Raw genomic sequence first — 14,970 nt, 5'->3', positions numbered from 1 at the left:
AATTATAAATCGTTGAAGCTTTGTTTACTTGTATAACACATTTTCATTACAGATGGGGGTAGTAGATTAATTTTATATTTTACACTCTGCCAAAGTCTTTCTTATGACTGTGATGCATGTAAAGTACCCGAGGTAAAACAGCTATTCAAATATGCTGTCTCAAAGAGTAATGAGATTCATCCTGAAGCTGATCCCTGTGTTAAAGAGATTAAACGTTTCTTATAGGGCTGAATATCAACTGCGTTTTAGTGGTTTGGTATGTTGATTTGCAACAATGTATTCTGTTCAGTAAGCCAGCACTTCATTTTGGAATATTTTATTCCATATTTTAAAAAATGGATTAATTATTGAAATATGAACCTGTGCTTTAAAATGTTATGTTAAGTTGTCAGTTTCATTAAATGTTATTTACTTTGATGCAGGAGCCTATATTTTATATTTTTTTTATTTATTTTTCTTACTGAAAATGAAAGTATAATTAAAAAAACCAAGATTCGAAAATAAATTTGGGTAAGAAACTTTGTAAAGAAATAATTGCTATTGATTTTTAGATGAATATATTAAATAAACATTAGTCATAATGGGCAGAAGTTATTCCACAATTTCAGGAAGATTGAAAGAGAAAATTGTGTTCCATAGAACTCATTTCTGTCAGGTGAATCATATCTGACTTCCAAAAAAGCCTGATTCACCTGACTGATTCCAAAAAAAATGATTCACCTGACTTCCAAAAAAACCTGAAGAAAACCTTCATGATAAACAGTATAGTAGGATCAGACATCCATTTTCTACAATGTTAATGTTATCATACATCCGTTAATGGTATCATACAAGGGCTATTCAGAAATTAACTTCCGGTCCTCAGTATTGCACAAAAGAGTGGGGATAGTGATTCTGTCTTTGACAGTTGAATAGCCCAGTTCAGTGCAGTTCTATAGTGTTTTTAGAAATGTAGCTTGCTATATTTCTGTAAATTCTCATTTGTAATGACTGCTGTCATAGAAAATCCAGCAGACGGGGTGCCGTTTTCCGATTTTTTCATGCAAAAAACTTTGTCAGCTGCTGAAATTCATTGTAAACATTGTTCAGTATATGAAGAGAATATCATGAGTGACAGTACAGTATGACAATGGTGCTGTATGTTTCGGGAAGGTCTAACAAACATTAACAACAATGAAAGAAGTGGTCCACCCTTCCATGAAAATGCTCATCCACAGACTAGAGTATCCACTCAATTTGGCAGTTTCAAAAAGGGAGTTGTTTAACCGTCCTCCATATTGCCCTGATTTGGTTCCCAGTGATTATCACCTTTTCCTGAAAATATAGAAACAGTTAGCAACACAGCGTTTTGAAAATAACAAGAAGTTGAAAAATGTTGTTCTGGCTTAGTTCACAGGCGACAGAGTTTTATGATGAGGGTATTCAAAAACTTAATTACAGATACAACAACTGCCGTAATTTGTATGGCAATTATGTAAAAGAGAAGCTAAAAGATATAGGTATAAGATTTATAATAGATTGTTTTTTTATTATTGGTTTTTATTTTAATAATGAATCAGAAGTTACTTTCCGAATAGCCCTTGTAATTCAGGTATGTAAATATATATTTTTATATGTCTGCCAGACTCTTGGGAAAGATTGAACAAAATTTAGTCAATAAAAAATAATTTGGAGAGATTGTTTATCATGATAAAAAGAAATAGACATGCTGAATCTTAATTATTCTTCTGCAGACCACAAACAGATTTGTAACTGCATTTTTAAAATACCCTAAATATCAATCTTCATGAAAGAAAGTAGCCAATTAAGGAATATCTTAGCCCTGATCTTAATGTTAATCATCTTCATATAGGCTGAAACAAAATTCACTCTAAAACTAACATTTCACATTGTTACTTTTTCAAAATATTTTAAAAGAATTTCCTAATCTTACCTTTTGTTTATCATATACTGATATTTGGAAAAAGTGTGATGAACTGTGTTGTATAGTGAGTCCAAACAATTCAGTCATTCCTAAGCAGAAGCTGAACTTCAGTTGCATCACATGAAATATAAAGCTGCTTTAGAAACTATATAAAGTGACTGCACTAAATGCTACTTTTAAATTGTCCCTGCTTCTGAATTTTTTGTTGTACCTGGTAGATATACAACAGGTGATATTAGCTCCTTTGTAAACAACTGCATTTGAGTACAAGATGTTGTACTGAGTGGATGTGGTATTGTGCGTGCTTGGTAACAGTAACTAATTTCATTAATTACAAGTTTTTCATGCCAACCATCTTCATTAACCGTAGTTGAATTTATTCATAGTTAATTATTATATTTTGCATTTATAATCAAGATGTCAATCATAGCATAGTATTAAACTAAAAAACCCAATAAATCTTTGGAAAATTAAATTTAATGAAATTAAATTTGAGAATTAAAAATAAATTTTAGAAAATGAGTTCAACTGTTCATTAAATTTTCTTTATGATAATGTGAAGATACTTCATAATCAACCAAGTATTATTGAAAGATGAAATGAAATTACTGCATAACTTCAGAATTACAATAATTTTCTCAAGAAGGAAATTAATATACTAAAAATTAAATTAGATGAAAATATTGTTTAATCTGTTAAATGAACATTATTAAGGATAAAATACTGAATCAATGAAAAATCAAGAGAACTCTCTCTGCTTGTCACATTGATTTCAATACAAATAATTTGATTTTTAATAATTAATTTCTGTGGTTTGGCTGGTAATTACTTCATACAAAAGCAAAACAAATTTAGCATGAACTTGTTTCAAATTTTTCTACTGAACAGAGATGATAAAATTAAAGCTAAAAATGTGTAATTATCAATATTATTTCTTTAAAAGCTAATCAGTTGTAAAATTTTCATATAATTTAATGTAATTTTTTAATTTAATATTCATACAGTGGTTTTAAATGCTAATAATAATACCGTAGGATTTGATTCTGTATTCTTTACCTTTAGCAGTTGAATACAAACTTCTTGCCCATATTATTTCAGAAGGAACGCATTATTCATCACTTGCTATTACTTTAATTTTAGGTAATCTGATTTCTATAAATATACTGTACTCTGTATGATGTTGATTTGGAATCTACTGTATAATTGTAATGAAATTGAATATAAGTATCTATCAGTATATTTTACAATACACTGATAGAATGTACCACTTTTAAAGTGGTTTCACGAATAGACTGTGTAAGCAAGTCAAAATACCCCTTCTTGATTTAATTTAAAAATAACATAATTTTAAAATCATAGTGGCAAAAAAATAACATTTTTAATTACTAAAATACACAGATTCCATGTAAAATTAGATTTTTGTTTGAATAAAGGTTTGAAATAAGATTCGTAGGAATTACATACTAAATTTGGAAAAGTGCATAGAAATGTTTTGGAATTATGTACATAAAAGGGCTAAAAAGGATTTCATTAGAAGATGTGTATTAGATGGAAGTGAAATAGTAGGGAATGATATGCATGATGGTCTTGCTGCCATTTTTCATCAGTTTATGGTGGCCCTCAAGTTACTTTATGATGCAACAAGTTAAATGAAAATACATATTCTGACTGAAGTTTTTCTGTTACATCCATCCATTCAGGTGTCTCTTGTAATATTTTTTGTGTTAATTTCAGATGTACAAAATGAAATTGAATGAAGGTCAGGGGTTTTTAGTAACAGGATGTAACAGCCATGTGATCTGGCTAGGTGGGAGTAGCTTTGTCAATGAAATCCAGTTTGCAAATAACTAACTTTAATTCGTCTGTTATATAAGGGAAGTGGTAATAGTTTTCACCAATACATACGACACTGATAAATATTTTATTACTGTGCTTACTACTACACTTAAACTAAGATCTGACCCCAATACATACGAGACTGCATGACCACGTGTTCCACATTCTACTAAAATTTAGATTTTTCTTCATATTACAATAATTGGCTTTTCATCATCCAATGAATTTCAGTACTTGGGCGAGGTCAGAAAACCGTTCAGCTCCCACAGACCACAGAATATACTTACTACTACAATTACCATTAACAAATTGATTACTACAGCCATGCAAGAAGTTCTTCAAGGGATACAATTTAATACTAAAAAAAATAATTGCACAGAACCAATCAAAATAGCTCAAGTTTAATAAGAAAAACGAAATCAACGTTCCAGAAAAGCACTTAAGATAAAAGAACATTAATCAACCTTTATTTCTTATAAGTCTCTTCTAAAAATAATTCAAATAAAAAAGAAGTCTAAATAACTGTTATTAATAAGTAGTAAATTACTGACCTTGTCAAAACGGTTTTCTTTTATATCTGGAAATTTCCGGAGGTAGAGGTATCCCAAGAAGGCAGAGGTAGATTTCATCGGTGCTAAGTAGGGGATAAAATAATTTCCACCTTAAAGTTAAGAAAAACTTCAAATTTTACTCAATACAACAATGGTTGCATGTGAAAAAAGTTTCACATGTTTAGCATACGATAAGCACCATCTTATAATTCCAGCAACATTTTGGTCATCCCTTGCCGTAAGAGTTGGTCATATAAAAAATTGTTTTTAGATAAAAGTTGTAGGTAATGTTTAAAGGACTAACGACCACTTTAAATCGATTCATACTGTGCCTGTTAAGAGAGGTATGATTTTTTTGGTCTTCAAACCCCATTTTTTCCACCCCGTGGGCCAATGGTTGGTGATATCAAAAACTTTTAGGAGGATACATTTTAGGCCCTTATCCATAGAATAGTAGGAACTTTAAACGAATTCGTTATTTTACTTAATAAGAAAGTTATAGCGATATTTTGTTTTTTCAAAAAACCACTCCCATTATCTGATTTTCCCGTTAACGAACTTAACCGAGATTTTAGGTCGTTATATTTTATATATCAATTTGAAAGTGATTGGCGCAAAATTAAGGTAGTTATCGTGTCCACAAGAAAGTTAAATATATATACGTATATGTATATATATAAGCTTTTGAACTGACTGTGGTTTTGGGGTCTGGGGGATGTGAAATGTGAAGATATGTCAAAATTTTCCGGAAGTCGAATCATGATTACACTGAAGTTTCAATCTCAGAGATTAGATCTAAAATTAGTAAATGCACTATAGATCTGCATTTCTGTTTAATTACATAATGTTAATCATACATTACTGTTTTGCTCAGATCTAAGATGACAAGGCCCTAAGTATTGGGAAATAAAGTAATATTTCCTTAAATTACCTAAGGACAATCTCTGGAATAATTTTACAAAATTTCAGTTTTATAGCTATTTGGATTATTGGAGGATTAGTACTGAATGGATCAGTTTTTCGTTATCTATCGTAGTATCACTTGGTAAGAAGCAACCTTTTAGATAGAAAGGAATAGTTTAGATCGTTCACAATAGAGTTTGAAATTACTCCAAAGAAATGCGATATTACACTAGGATTTTCACTAGTGAATGGTATCATATTTGTAAATTACGATTTAAAACAATCCTAACCCCTAACTTCTTGTGCCGCTGTAAATGTATTGTCCAAGTGTTAGGTGTTATATTAGCCTGATATATTTCTGGAGTAACAATTTTGAATTAGTTACGGATTTATTTGATAGAAAAAAAAAAATATATATATATATATAATTTTTAATTATGCACAATATTTCCAGAGAAATGAAGTCAATATAGTGGATTACTAATTGCATGAACTTGAAATAATTATAGAATTTGCAAAAAAATTGTTCAATGTTACTTTAAAATGTATTTTTATATCTTCAATTAATAAACAAAATCTGCAATAAATTTTACAAATTAATTGATAATAAGTTTTTCTAAGTAAATATTTTATCTGTTATCTGTAAATTATTTTATCAGTCCCTATGAAAGCACAGACCTATTCTTTTTTTATGAATTTCACCTCAGCTTGCACGTGGAAATGTGAAAATTAAAATTTATAGCGTATGAAAAAAACTTTGCCAGGCCGGGGATTTAAATCCGGGAGCTACGGATGAAAAACGAGACGCTACCACTTCGCCACAGAGGTAGGCAATCATTTTAATATTTCTTGTTTTTTCAGTATTGTTAAAATCTGGTGGGTTCTTCAACATACATTAATATCAGAAATTAAAAGTTACAGTTACCAAAAAAAATTAAGAAATAATTGCAATATTTTCTGTTTTGAACTAAAAATTTCTCGAAGTCGTTTGTAGACTGTTACCGAGAAATTAATGTATGTTGGTGTACATGATTTTCTACTATGTATTATGTAGATTATTTATATCGATATGCTTTGTGATCGATTGTTATTCGATCATACATCGTTTTAACAAAATTTAACCAGTGCTCGGATTATATTGAAGCAGTTAGTTTGATGTGTTTGTTACTTTGATCATTTCATTAAGTTGTTAATGATTTTTAGATTGCTTTTTATGTTATTAAACCATACCTCATTTAAAGTTAACATAGATTCAAATGGTACATGGAAAATCAGTAAATAAACTTCAAAACATTTTAAACAATACGTGAAAAATAACCTCATTTTTCCGGCTTTCGGTCAGTGGCCGATTTTGTTGTGAAATGCAGGATTTAACTAATTGCCGGTGCTAATTTTCCATTTATATTCACTTGCACGTATTTTTAACTTGTTCGATGATAATTTCTGGCGTACCGTTGAAGAGCTACTTGTCAACTATGATAAGGTTAGTTTTATTATTAATTATATATCTTTTTTCCTCTTAAGCCTCTGGGAATTACCATTCAGGTATTACTGCAGAGGATGAATGAAGATGATATGTATGAGTATAAATGAAGTGTAGTCTTGTACAGTCTGTTCGACCATTCCTGAGGTGTAGTTAATTGAAACCCAACCACCAAAGAACACAGGTATCCACGATCTGGTATTAAATAATCGTTACTTTACGGTTATAAAGCGTTCTACTTATATTGTATTTTGAAGTGAGTTGTAAAGTGTTAATTGACATCATATTGTTTTTTGAAAATTGGTTGTTATCTAAGTATAATCAATCACTAATAATGCTATTTATAACGTGTATGATGATTTTGAAACAAGGAACTGAATTATTTTTATAAATATAATGTTTAACAACTTCAAAATGTTTTCAGTTATTTCTGTAACCATATTTGGTAACTGGTGTTATCTGGTACTGGTGTGGGTTTTTTAAAAATTAGGCAGATGATTAGTATAATGTGTTCCAAGTATAATTCAAAATGAATGTTTGTCTAGTTCAAAACACTTGTAGCAGTAACATCATCATACCAACATGAGAATAACACCATTCAGGTTTCTGAAAGTGATCATAAAATTTGTTGGTTTGTTATTTCAAAAATTACAGTATTAAATAATTTCAAATAGATGAAAACATAGCAAAGAATTAACAATAATTTGTGATTTTTTTTTTGTCTTAACATGTGTATTATATGAACCTCATTCATGATTTCTTTTGCCTATATTATTTTCTGAAATCAGCTGCATGATAAATTTGCGATGATTAATAAATTTTTAGATGTTATCTGTGTTCTTTGCAGATTAATGTATATGAAGTATATTTTAATAAATTGTGGTGAGTGATCTACTAATATTCCTCTATCCTGTATTATCTAATAATATCCTGTATTATATCCTTTCCAGTTTGCATTAATTTTATGAAAGTATACTGCTGAGTCATTTATTACCATTCAATAAAGCAAATACTACACATTTTAGTAATTGATATACTAACATAGAATGAATACAAAGTTTTAACATATTACATATTGTTGCAATTCTATTTAGAATTGTGTGCATAAAATGAGTTCATGTAATGATCTGTATTTTATTTTTTGTCATTAATTACCTACCTATCTGTATATTAAAAAAAAAATTTTTCTGCACTTGCTCGGTAATTAAAACAACATATCAGGCCATGTATAATCAGCATGCACAAACTATGCTCACTCAATTATGAGAGTAGTTTTACGGGCATGTAGCTTGCTTTTCTCATACTCAAGAGTCTTACCTCAGTGGCATTCAAATGAAGGTATACAATTTTTTTTTAATTTAAATACTTCTCTTTTATTTAAATTAATTTACTTTTGATAATATTATTATTGGAATTCCTATATTTTTATTAGTTATCTCAGCAACTAATTAAGATAAAGAATTCATAGAGATCTTAAAACGTTGTTTGGAGGGAAGTCTTATGACTTCTAATACAGTAAATTTATTACAACTTGAGTTAAATTATTTACTGATGCTGTGGAGCAGCACCAGCCCCCCTAGTTTTTATTATTTGTGATTAATTTCTAAAAATTGTTGTCAAGTTACTTTTTCAGATAAACGGGGATTTATTCTAAGTAGGAAATATGTACGAAGCAGTTCATTGTATGTTATTTTGAAAACATTACTTAGTTTTAAAATTTTAGTTTTGTAATATTTTAATTAAAGAAACCATGTTATTTAAAATTAATTTTTATCGAGTTCAAAATAAAAGGAAACTAAGACGAAAATATTAAATAATAATAATAATTACACTGATATACAAAATTTTATGAGTCAGAAGATGACTTTCTTACAGACTGTTTTGATTATGTCGGAGTTACTGATTCAAGCCATAGCCAGTCTGTGTTTGTGTTCACTCTGTTGACATCTTTAGTTTGTATGTGCTGATATAATGTAGTTCAGTGTAAACGTTTCTCAGTTACAACGTATTCTAAATTTACATTTCATGTTTTGAATTCAAGAAGTATCGTGAGAATATTTTTTGTGGTGTTTGTATATTGTGTAATTTTGCAAAATGCCTAGAGATTGTGTAAGCCCTCCCCAGACACCTTTTGCTCCATTTGTGGTGATGTAAAATTTAAATTTTGAAACATAGTTTTACTTTACTCCTCTCTTCAAAACATTTTATGAGCTTTATTTTAATTGCAAAGTTGGTGACTAAGAGAAACATTGAGTTCTCCACATTTGTTGAGCTACTTATGTTAGACTTCTTACAAGCTGGTCAAAGGGTTCTCGGTATATGAATTTTGCTGTTCCTGTGATTTGGCGGGAACCAAAAGATCATGCCACTAATTTTTACTTTTCTCTTACTCTTATTGTGGTATTAGTCAAAAATTAAAGTATACTTCATGTTCTACTTCACTATTTGCCATGAGGCCTTTGGCTGTCAGTGAAGAACTGCCTGTTTATAAACCACCAGAAAATATCATACATAGATAGCGATGATCAACAACACAAAGATTTGGCAGACGATAATGATGATGTTTGGGTTTACCCAAACTATGAAGTTTTGTGTTACCTGTATTTACTAATAAAGGAGATGTCAGTGACCTTGTATGATATCTGAATTTATCAAAAAAGGAGGCAGAATGTTTAGGCTCATAATTAAAAGATTGGAACCGCTTCTACCACGGAACAAAAGTATTAGTCTATAGAAATAGGCATAATGACTTCAAGGATTTCTTTGTATTTGAAGATGGACTTTTTTTTTTAATAATGTTTTGTCTATAATGGAATCATTTGGTCATAAGTATAAAACAAGATTGGCATTTTTTTTTTATTGATTCATCTAAAGCTAGTCTGAAAGCTGTGCTTCTTCCCACTGGGATTGAGTTTCCATCAGTGCAAATAGCTTATGCTATGGATCTGAAAGAACTTACATGAACTTGAAACTTCTACCAGATAACATAAAGTATGAAGAATTTCAGTAGAATATCTGGCAACTTGAAAGTAACCGCTCTGTTACAAGGTCTTCAACTTTGATTTACCAAGTTTACTGTTATTTTCTTTGTGAGTGGGACAGTAGTGACCAAAAAAATCATTACATACAGAAAGAGTGGCCAAACTGAACAGCATTAATTCCAGAAAAAGAATAATGCTACTAATTCACTACTTGTTGATTAAAAAAAAAAAGCTTATTTACCTCCACTCCTTATAAACTGGGGCTTATGAAAAACTCTGTGAAAGAAATGGATCGAAGTGGGCTTGGATTTGTTTACTTAAAAAATAAGTTTTCAAAGATCAGGGAAGCAAAACTCAAATAAGAAATCTTTGTAGGACTTCAAATTAGAGATTTATTTAAAGATGATAAGTTTAATACTACGTTAAATGAGGTGGAGAAAGCTGCATGGAACTCTTTACATTTGCCAGAGCTTCTTAGGAAATAATAAATCCGAAAATTACAATGAAATAGTGGATGATGTTATAAAATCATGGGTTGCAACTTATTGCCGAAAATTCTCTTCTTGGACTCGCACTTGGATTTCTTCCTACCAAATCTAGGAGCAGTCAGTGATGAAAATGGTAAATGGTTCCATCAGGATATTTCAGATGTGGAAAAGCAGTACCAGGGCAAGTGTGGTCTGATTATGCTATCTTATTATTTTTGAGCCCTAAAGAGAGATGTTCATGATGCAAGATATCGTAGAAAATCCAATATTACTATTTTTAGGTAAGATTATTATATTATGAAAACATTTTAAATACATGTTGTAAAATTAAAATAATTGTCTCTAAAAGCCTTATATGATAGACTAATTCTGAAACCACATTTGAATTCAGTGCAAAAATTCAGTGCTATTAGATTCACCCATTTTCACTTCTGGGACAAAAAATAAAAATCAAATTTTATATACCAGTGTTATTATTTATTTATCAACATATTCAAGCTGTGTTTTTTTATTTAGACATATCATTTTAAAACTTTTTCTTATTATTTGTTTGTATTGTAGATTCGTTGGTTACTTTTACTTTCTCATCTAGATAGGGCTGTAGCTCTAGAAGGGAAAGGATTGTAACTGGTCCAGTTTGGGCATATGTAGTTTTCACCATACCTTGACAATTTGATACCTAAAGAAACCCAAAAACCAGATGGAAATTTTCCAGATGTTAATGTTCATATGTACGTGTGTGTGTTTGATGACAATTGTGTTGACACTGAAAAAAAGCTGACAACACAGTTGCCAGCTTTTTTAATGTTGATATTGGGGGTACTGCTTATGGTAAAATATTAAGCACATACTGACAGTTGAACCATAATCAACTGAATGAAAAGCCAGTAAGACAACTAATGCACTTAATTGATTGATTAAACTGTTTATCCTATTATTCTTTATCAAAGAAAAATAGAAAAGGAAACATTTTTCTTATGTGTTTGTACCTCTGTATTCGTTTCTTACAAATTGGCTTTCAGAAATGTAAAATAAATCTTGAAAAAGTGCATTTGAGTCTTTTTTTTGCCCCCCTCCACAACATACTAATAGTTTCATTAATGGCATGTTCAGTTGATTTGTTTGTTTAGTGATTAATGTGTGCAACCTCCTGGTGCTTTGTTAGTAAATGGATACTTTCTTGTGCCACCTATTAGAAGACATGAAATTAAGTTTTTCTGTGATTTTTTATTAGTTTCATCAAAGCAGAGTTATTATCTTGCAATGATTGTTTATGTTTATGAATATGTGTGCTTTATGTATTTTGTCCGTGTGTGAAGGAATAGTCTATGCATAAAATTAATTATTATTTAAGGATCTATGTTGAATCATTTGAGACTTAAACTAGTTTGTGTGTGGGTAAATTACAGTTAAGATATTTTTATGTTTGTAATACCTGTTGCATACTTAGGTTGTGTTGTTATTTTCACTTGTTAAATAATGTTTGTGGCCTTAAAGAAGGTAGATATTTAAGAATAAGTAAGGCTTGAATTTAATATTAAATCTTTATTGTAGACAATTTGAAGACGTAATGACAGTTTTGCCAGAATGAGAAAGTTGACTGCATTAGGAGTTACAATGGAAACAAGCAAAGTAACAAGCAAAACAAGTAGTTTAAAGGCTTTGCTATTGCGAGCATGGAGGGAACGATGGTCTGACCTTCAGTGGGGTATTCATATAAAAACGGTGAGTGTTTTGTCAGAATTATGGATTAAAACCATAAGAGAAGTATATGATTATATATATTTATAAATTGGGATGTCCTACTTTTTATATTAAATCAATTGCAGAAACTGTTTATTAAAATATTTTTTTGTCATTTTACAGTACTGTTAGCATTTAATTAAATTTTAATATATGTTAATAACTTACATTTATGTATGAAATGAAACTAGTCATAACATTAGCTTTCTAGATATAAAAATAGGGATTGATAATAGTTATCAAGTTTGAAGAGAATATATATAAAACATTACAATAACTTTTAAAAAAAAAAATATTAGCTACTAGTGGCAAGCATATAAACACTTGTGAAGATTAATTCCTAAAAATTGTAATAGAGTGTAATCAAATTTTTTTCAGAGAATGTGATGTAAATAAATGAAAGTCCTGATTATCTAGAAAAAAAGATATCAACCTGCTGAGGGCGCCATAAGTTTGCATTGTTGAAAATTTAAACATAATGTTACGGTATTTACTTGAATTTTAAAATTTATTAAGGTTCAAACTCAAACTTTTCTTTCAATAAATCTATTTTGAAGTAAATTAATATTTAAAAAATCCTTAATTTGTTTCTTAATGATGATGATTTTTGGTATTTTGGTGCTCTGTGTTATTAATATTTCAGTGTAAGTAGTTTATTGGAATTCTTATTCATCTGGTTGACAGGGTCATTATCTAAACAGAACAGATTTTTCTGGTTGTCCTTTTCCTTCCAAATATTTTCTCACTGTGGTAATATTGTTTGTTAATCTCACAGGACACTATGCTGATTTTTATGACCTGTATTTACACAAAAGAGACATAAAAGAAATTAGTACCCTCATTCTTTTAGTTGCTATTTTATGAATTTATTTTCACTAAGTTACGTAACATGAGATGTGCCCATAATACAATCTTGTAGGCAGAAAACATCAAAGAACTCCAGAGAATAACAAAACAAATAAACGAAAATCCCAGGAAATAAAGACAAGGATTAAAATGGCCTGCAATATGCAATAAATTCCATAACTTGAAAAACTTTGTCTATTGTAAGCAACTAAACAATGAATTAAATGATTATAAATAATTATATTGCTATGTACATTTAATTCTCCTCTGTGGAATTGAAGTTTACCCATAATTATACCATTAAAAAAAGGACTCAAAGGTTTTGCGATATGGGAATTAAAAAAAAGCATTATCAGTACCTGAACAGAGAGAGATGGTCATGAATGAAGAGGTCGTGTAGACTGTCAACAGAGAGAAAATTAATAACAACCATAAAAACATTCAAATAAGAGTAATTTTGGTCATGTGATGAAGGGTCTACAGAACCTCAGAGAATGGTTTAATTGTACATCAAATCAATTATTTAAAGTAGCTGTGAATAAGATGCAAATAAATATGGTGTTTCATCATCTGAGGACAACATAGTCATAAGAAGAAGGTCTACTGAATTTAAAGTACATAAATGGCATGCTGCTTTTGATAAGTCAAGAGTGCATACTTTGTGTTGGATAGTAATATGTTTAAAATAGAAAATAAAAAAGTAAATAGGCTTTTGTACACTACATATGTTATTAGATTGATAAAATTTCTTGTAATGAGTGGTGTACAGTATTTAAGTAAAGAACAGCAGGATGAGTATGTTTACAACAGACATATGTCATTAAACCATCAGTCCCTAAATCTTTAGAGTTAAGAAAACCCTAAATCCTTTGAGTTAATAAGAAATAGATTAAATTCATTCTACTGTTCTCAAAATATCATGTTAAACCTGAAATTCAGAAATGTGACAAAAATTATGAAAGCAGTAGATTCAGAAATTTAACAGTAAGCTTGTTGGTGGCTTTTAATATTATAGATGATATTATGAAATAAACAGATTTAATGTCTTATGATTCCAGTTTGTTCCAGGTAATTTGGAAGTACAAATAAGGCAATCCAGATTATTCTGCATAAAAAAATTAAATAATGATATCACTTTATAATCTTAAATAAATTGTAAATAGCTGTTCTTTCCTTATAATTCACTCCAATTTTACTTACTGAAAAACAAATTTTAACATCCCTTCCTTAATACCTGTACATCTTCTTTAACCAAACTAGTATTCATTTGTATATCTCCTCACATATTCTGTTTGCTTGTAAGCTGTTCTTTTGTAAGATCCTATAAAATTCTTAGTTACATGATTCATTACTCATATTTAAAATGTGACATGCAGATTGTCAGGTGCTGGTAGGATGACCGGATGAATCACTTAATATTTTATTGCATTACTGTTTATATATTGGTTTTCAAAAATTTGAAACAGTATTGAACTAAGCATATAACATCTGCATTCATTATTTGTGAAGTTTTATGAGTTAATATATTATTTACAGAATCAGAACCTTTTGTAAATGCATAACATTTTTTTGTGTATTGTAGCTATAAGTGATCTATTCATTCAGTAAAAAATGATGACCAGCCAGGTAAAAGCATATTAATATTAGACATTATTTTGTTACAGAAAAAATTAGATGAATTTTGCACATTTCCTGATGGCTTCTGGACTTATTTTATGAATTACTGTGTTATTTGAGCATAAAAGAACAGTCAGACTGTGTTAGCATAATTTTTCAATACCAAGACTGTATATTTCCTCTCAGAAGAAGGCTACAATTAGCCTGTATTATATACATTTGGTTCATTTTTTTAAATACATATTCTTCATTTCTCATTGCTACTTTAATGTAGTGTCTGCAGAGGCTAGTGGTTCTTTGTCGTCACTGAAATTTACAATGCAATTTCTGAGTTGAATAATCACAACACAAAAATAAGTTTTTGCTGGGTCCCTAGCCATGTAGGGATTCCAGGTAATGAACAAGCGGATTATGCTGCCAAAGAAGTGTGTATTCAACCTCTTTTCACCACCCGAGTTACTACCTCTGATTTTATTAATCTTGTAAAACAATTACTGAGAGCAAGGTGGCAAAGTGACTGGACGACTACCGTCGATAATAAACTCCGACGGATTAAAGATTCTGTGTTACCATGGAACTCGTCTTGCAGAAAAACTCG

General features: G+C 29.8%; 1 protein-coding gene across 4 annotated transcripts in view; it reads left to right on the top strand.

The window, feature by feature from the left end:
* The first annotated feature begins 6,341 nt into the window (after positions 1 to 6,341).
* Positions 6,342 to 14,970, top strand: part of MED24 (mediator complex subunit 24) — a 119,463-nt gene continuing 110,834 nt past the window's right edge. For 3 of the 4 annotated variants that reach the window (XR_012756170.1, XM_075364065.1, XM_075364087.1), the window contains exons 1-2: positions 6,367 to 6,697; positions 11,721 to 11,891. Coding sequence is in view for 3 of the 4 variants with exons in the window: in XM_075364065.1 (XP_075220180.1) it covers positions 11,754 to 11,891 (138 nt within the window). In the remaining variant the exon portion in view is untranslated. The other variant, XM_075364074.1, reaches the window with a different exon arrangement.

Source organism: Lycorma delicatula, chromosome 1, assembly GCF_047948215.1.
Source record: "Lycorma delicatula isolate Av1 chromosome 1, ASM4794821v1, whole genome shotgun sequence".
Lineage (NCBI taxonomy): Eukaryota > Metazoa > Arthropoda > Insecta > Hemiptera > Fulgoridae > Lycorma > Lycorma delicatula.
The sequence above is the reverse complement of the archived record's forward strand: the minus strand, read 5'-3'. Positions and strand labels throughout refer to the sequence as shown.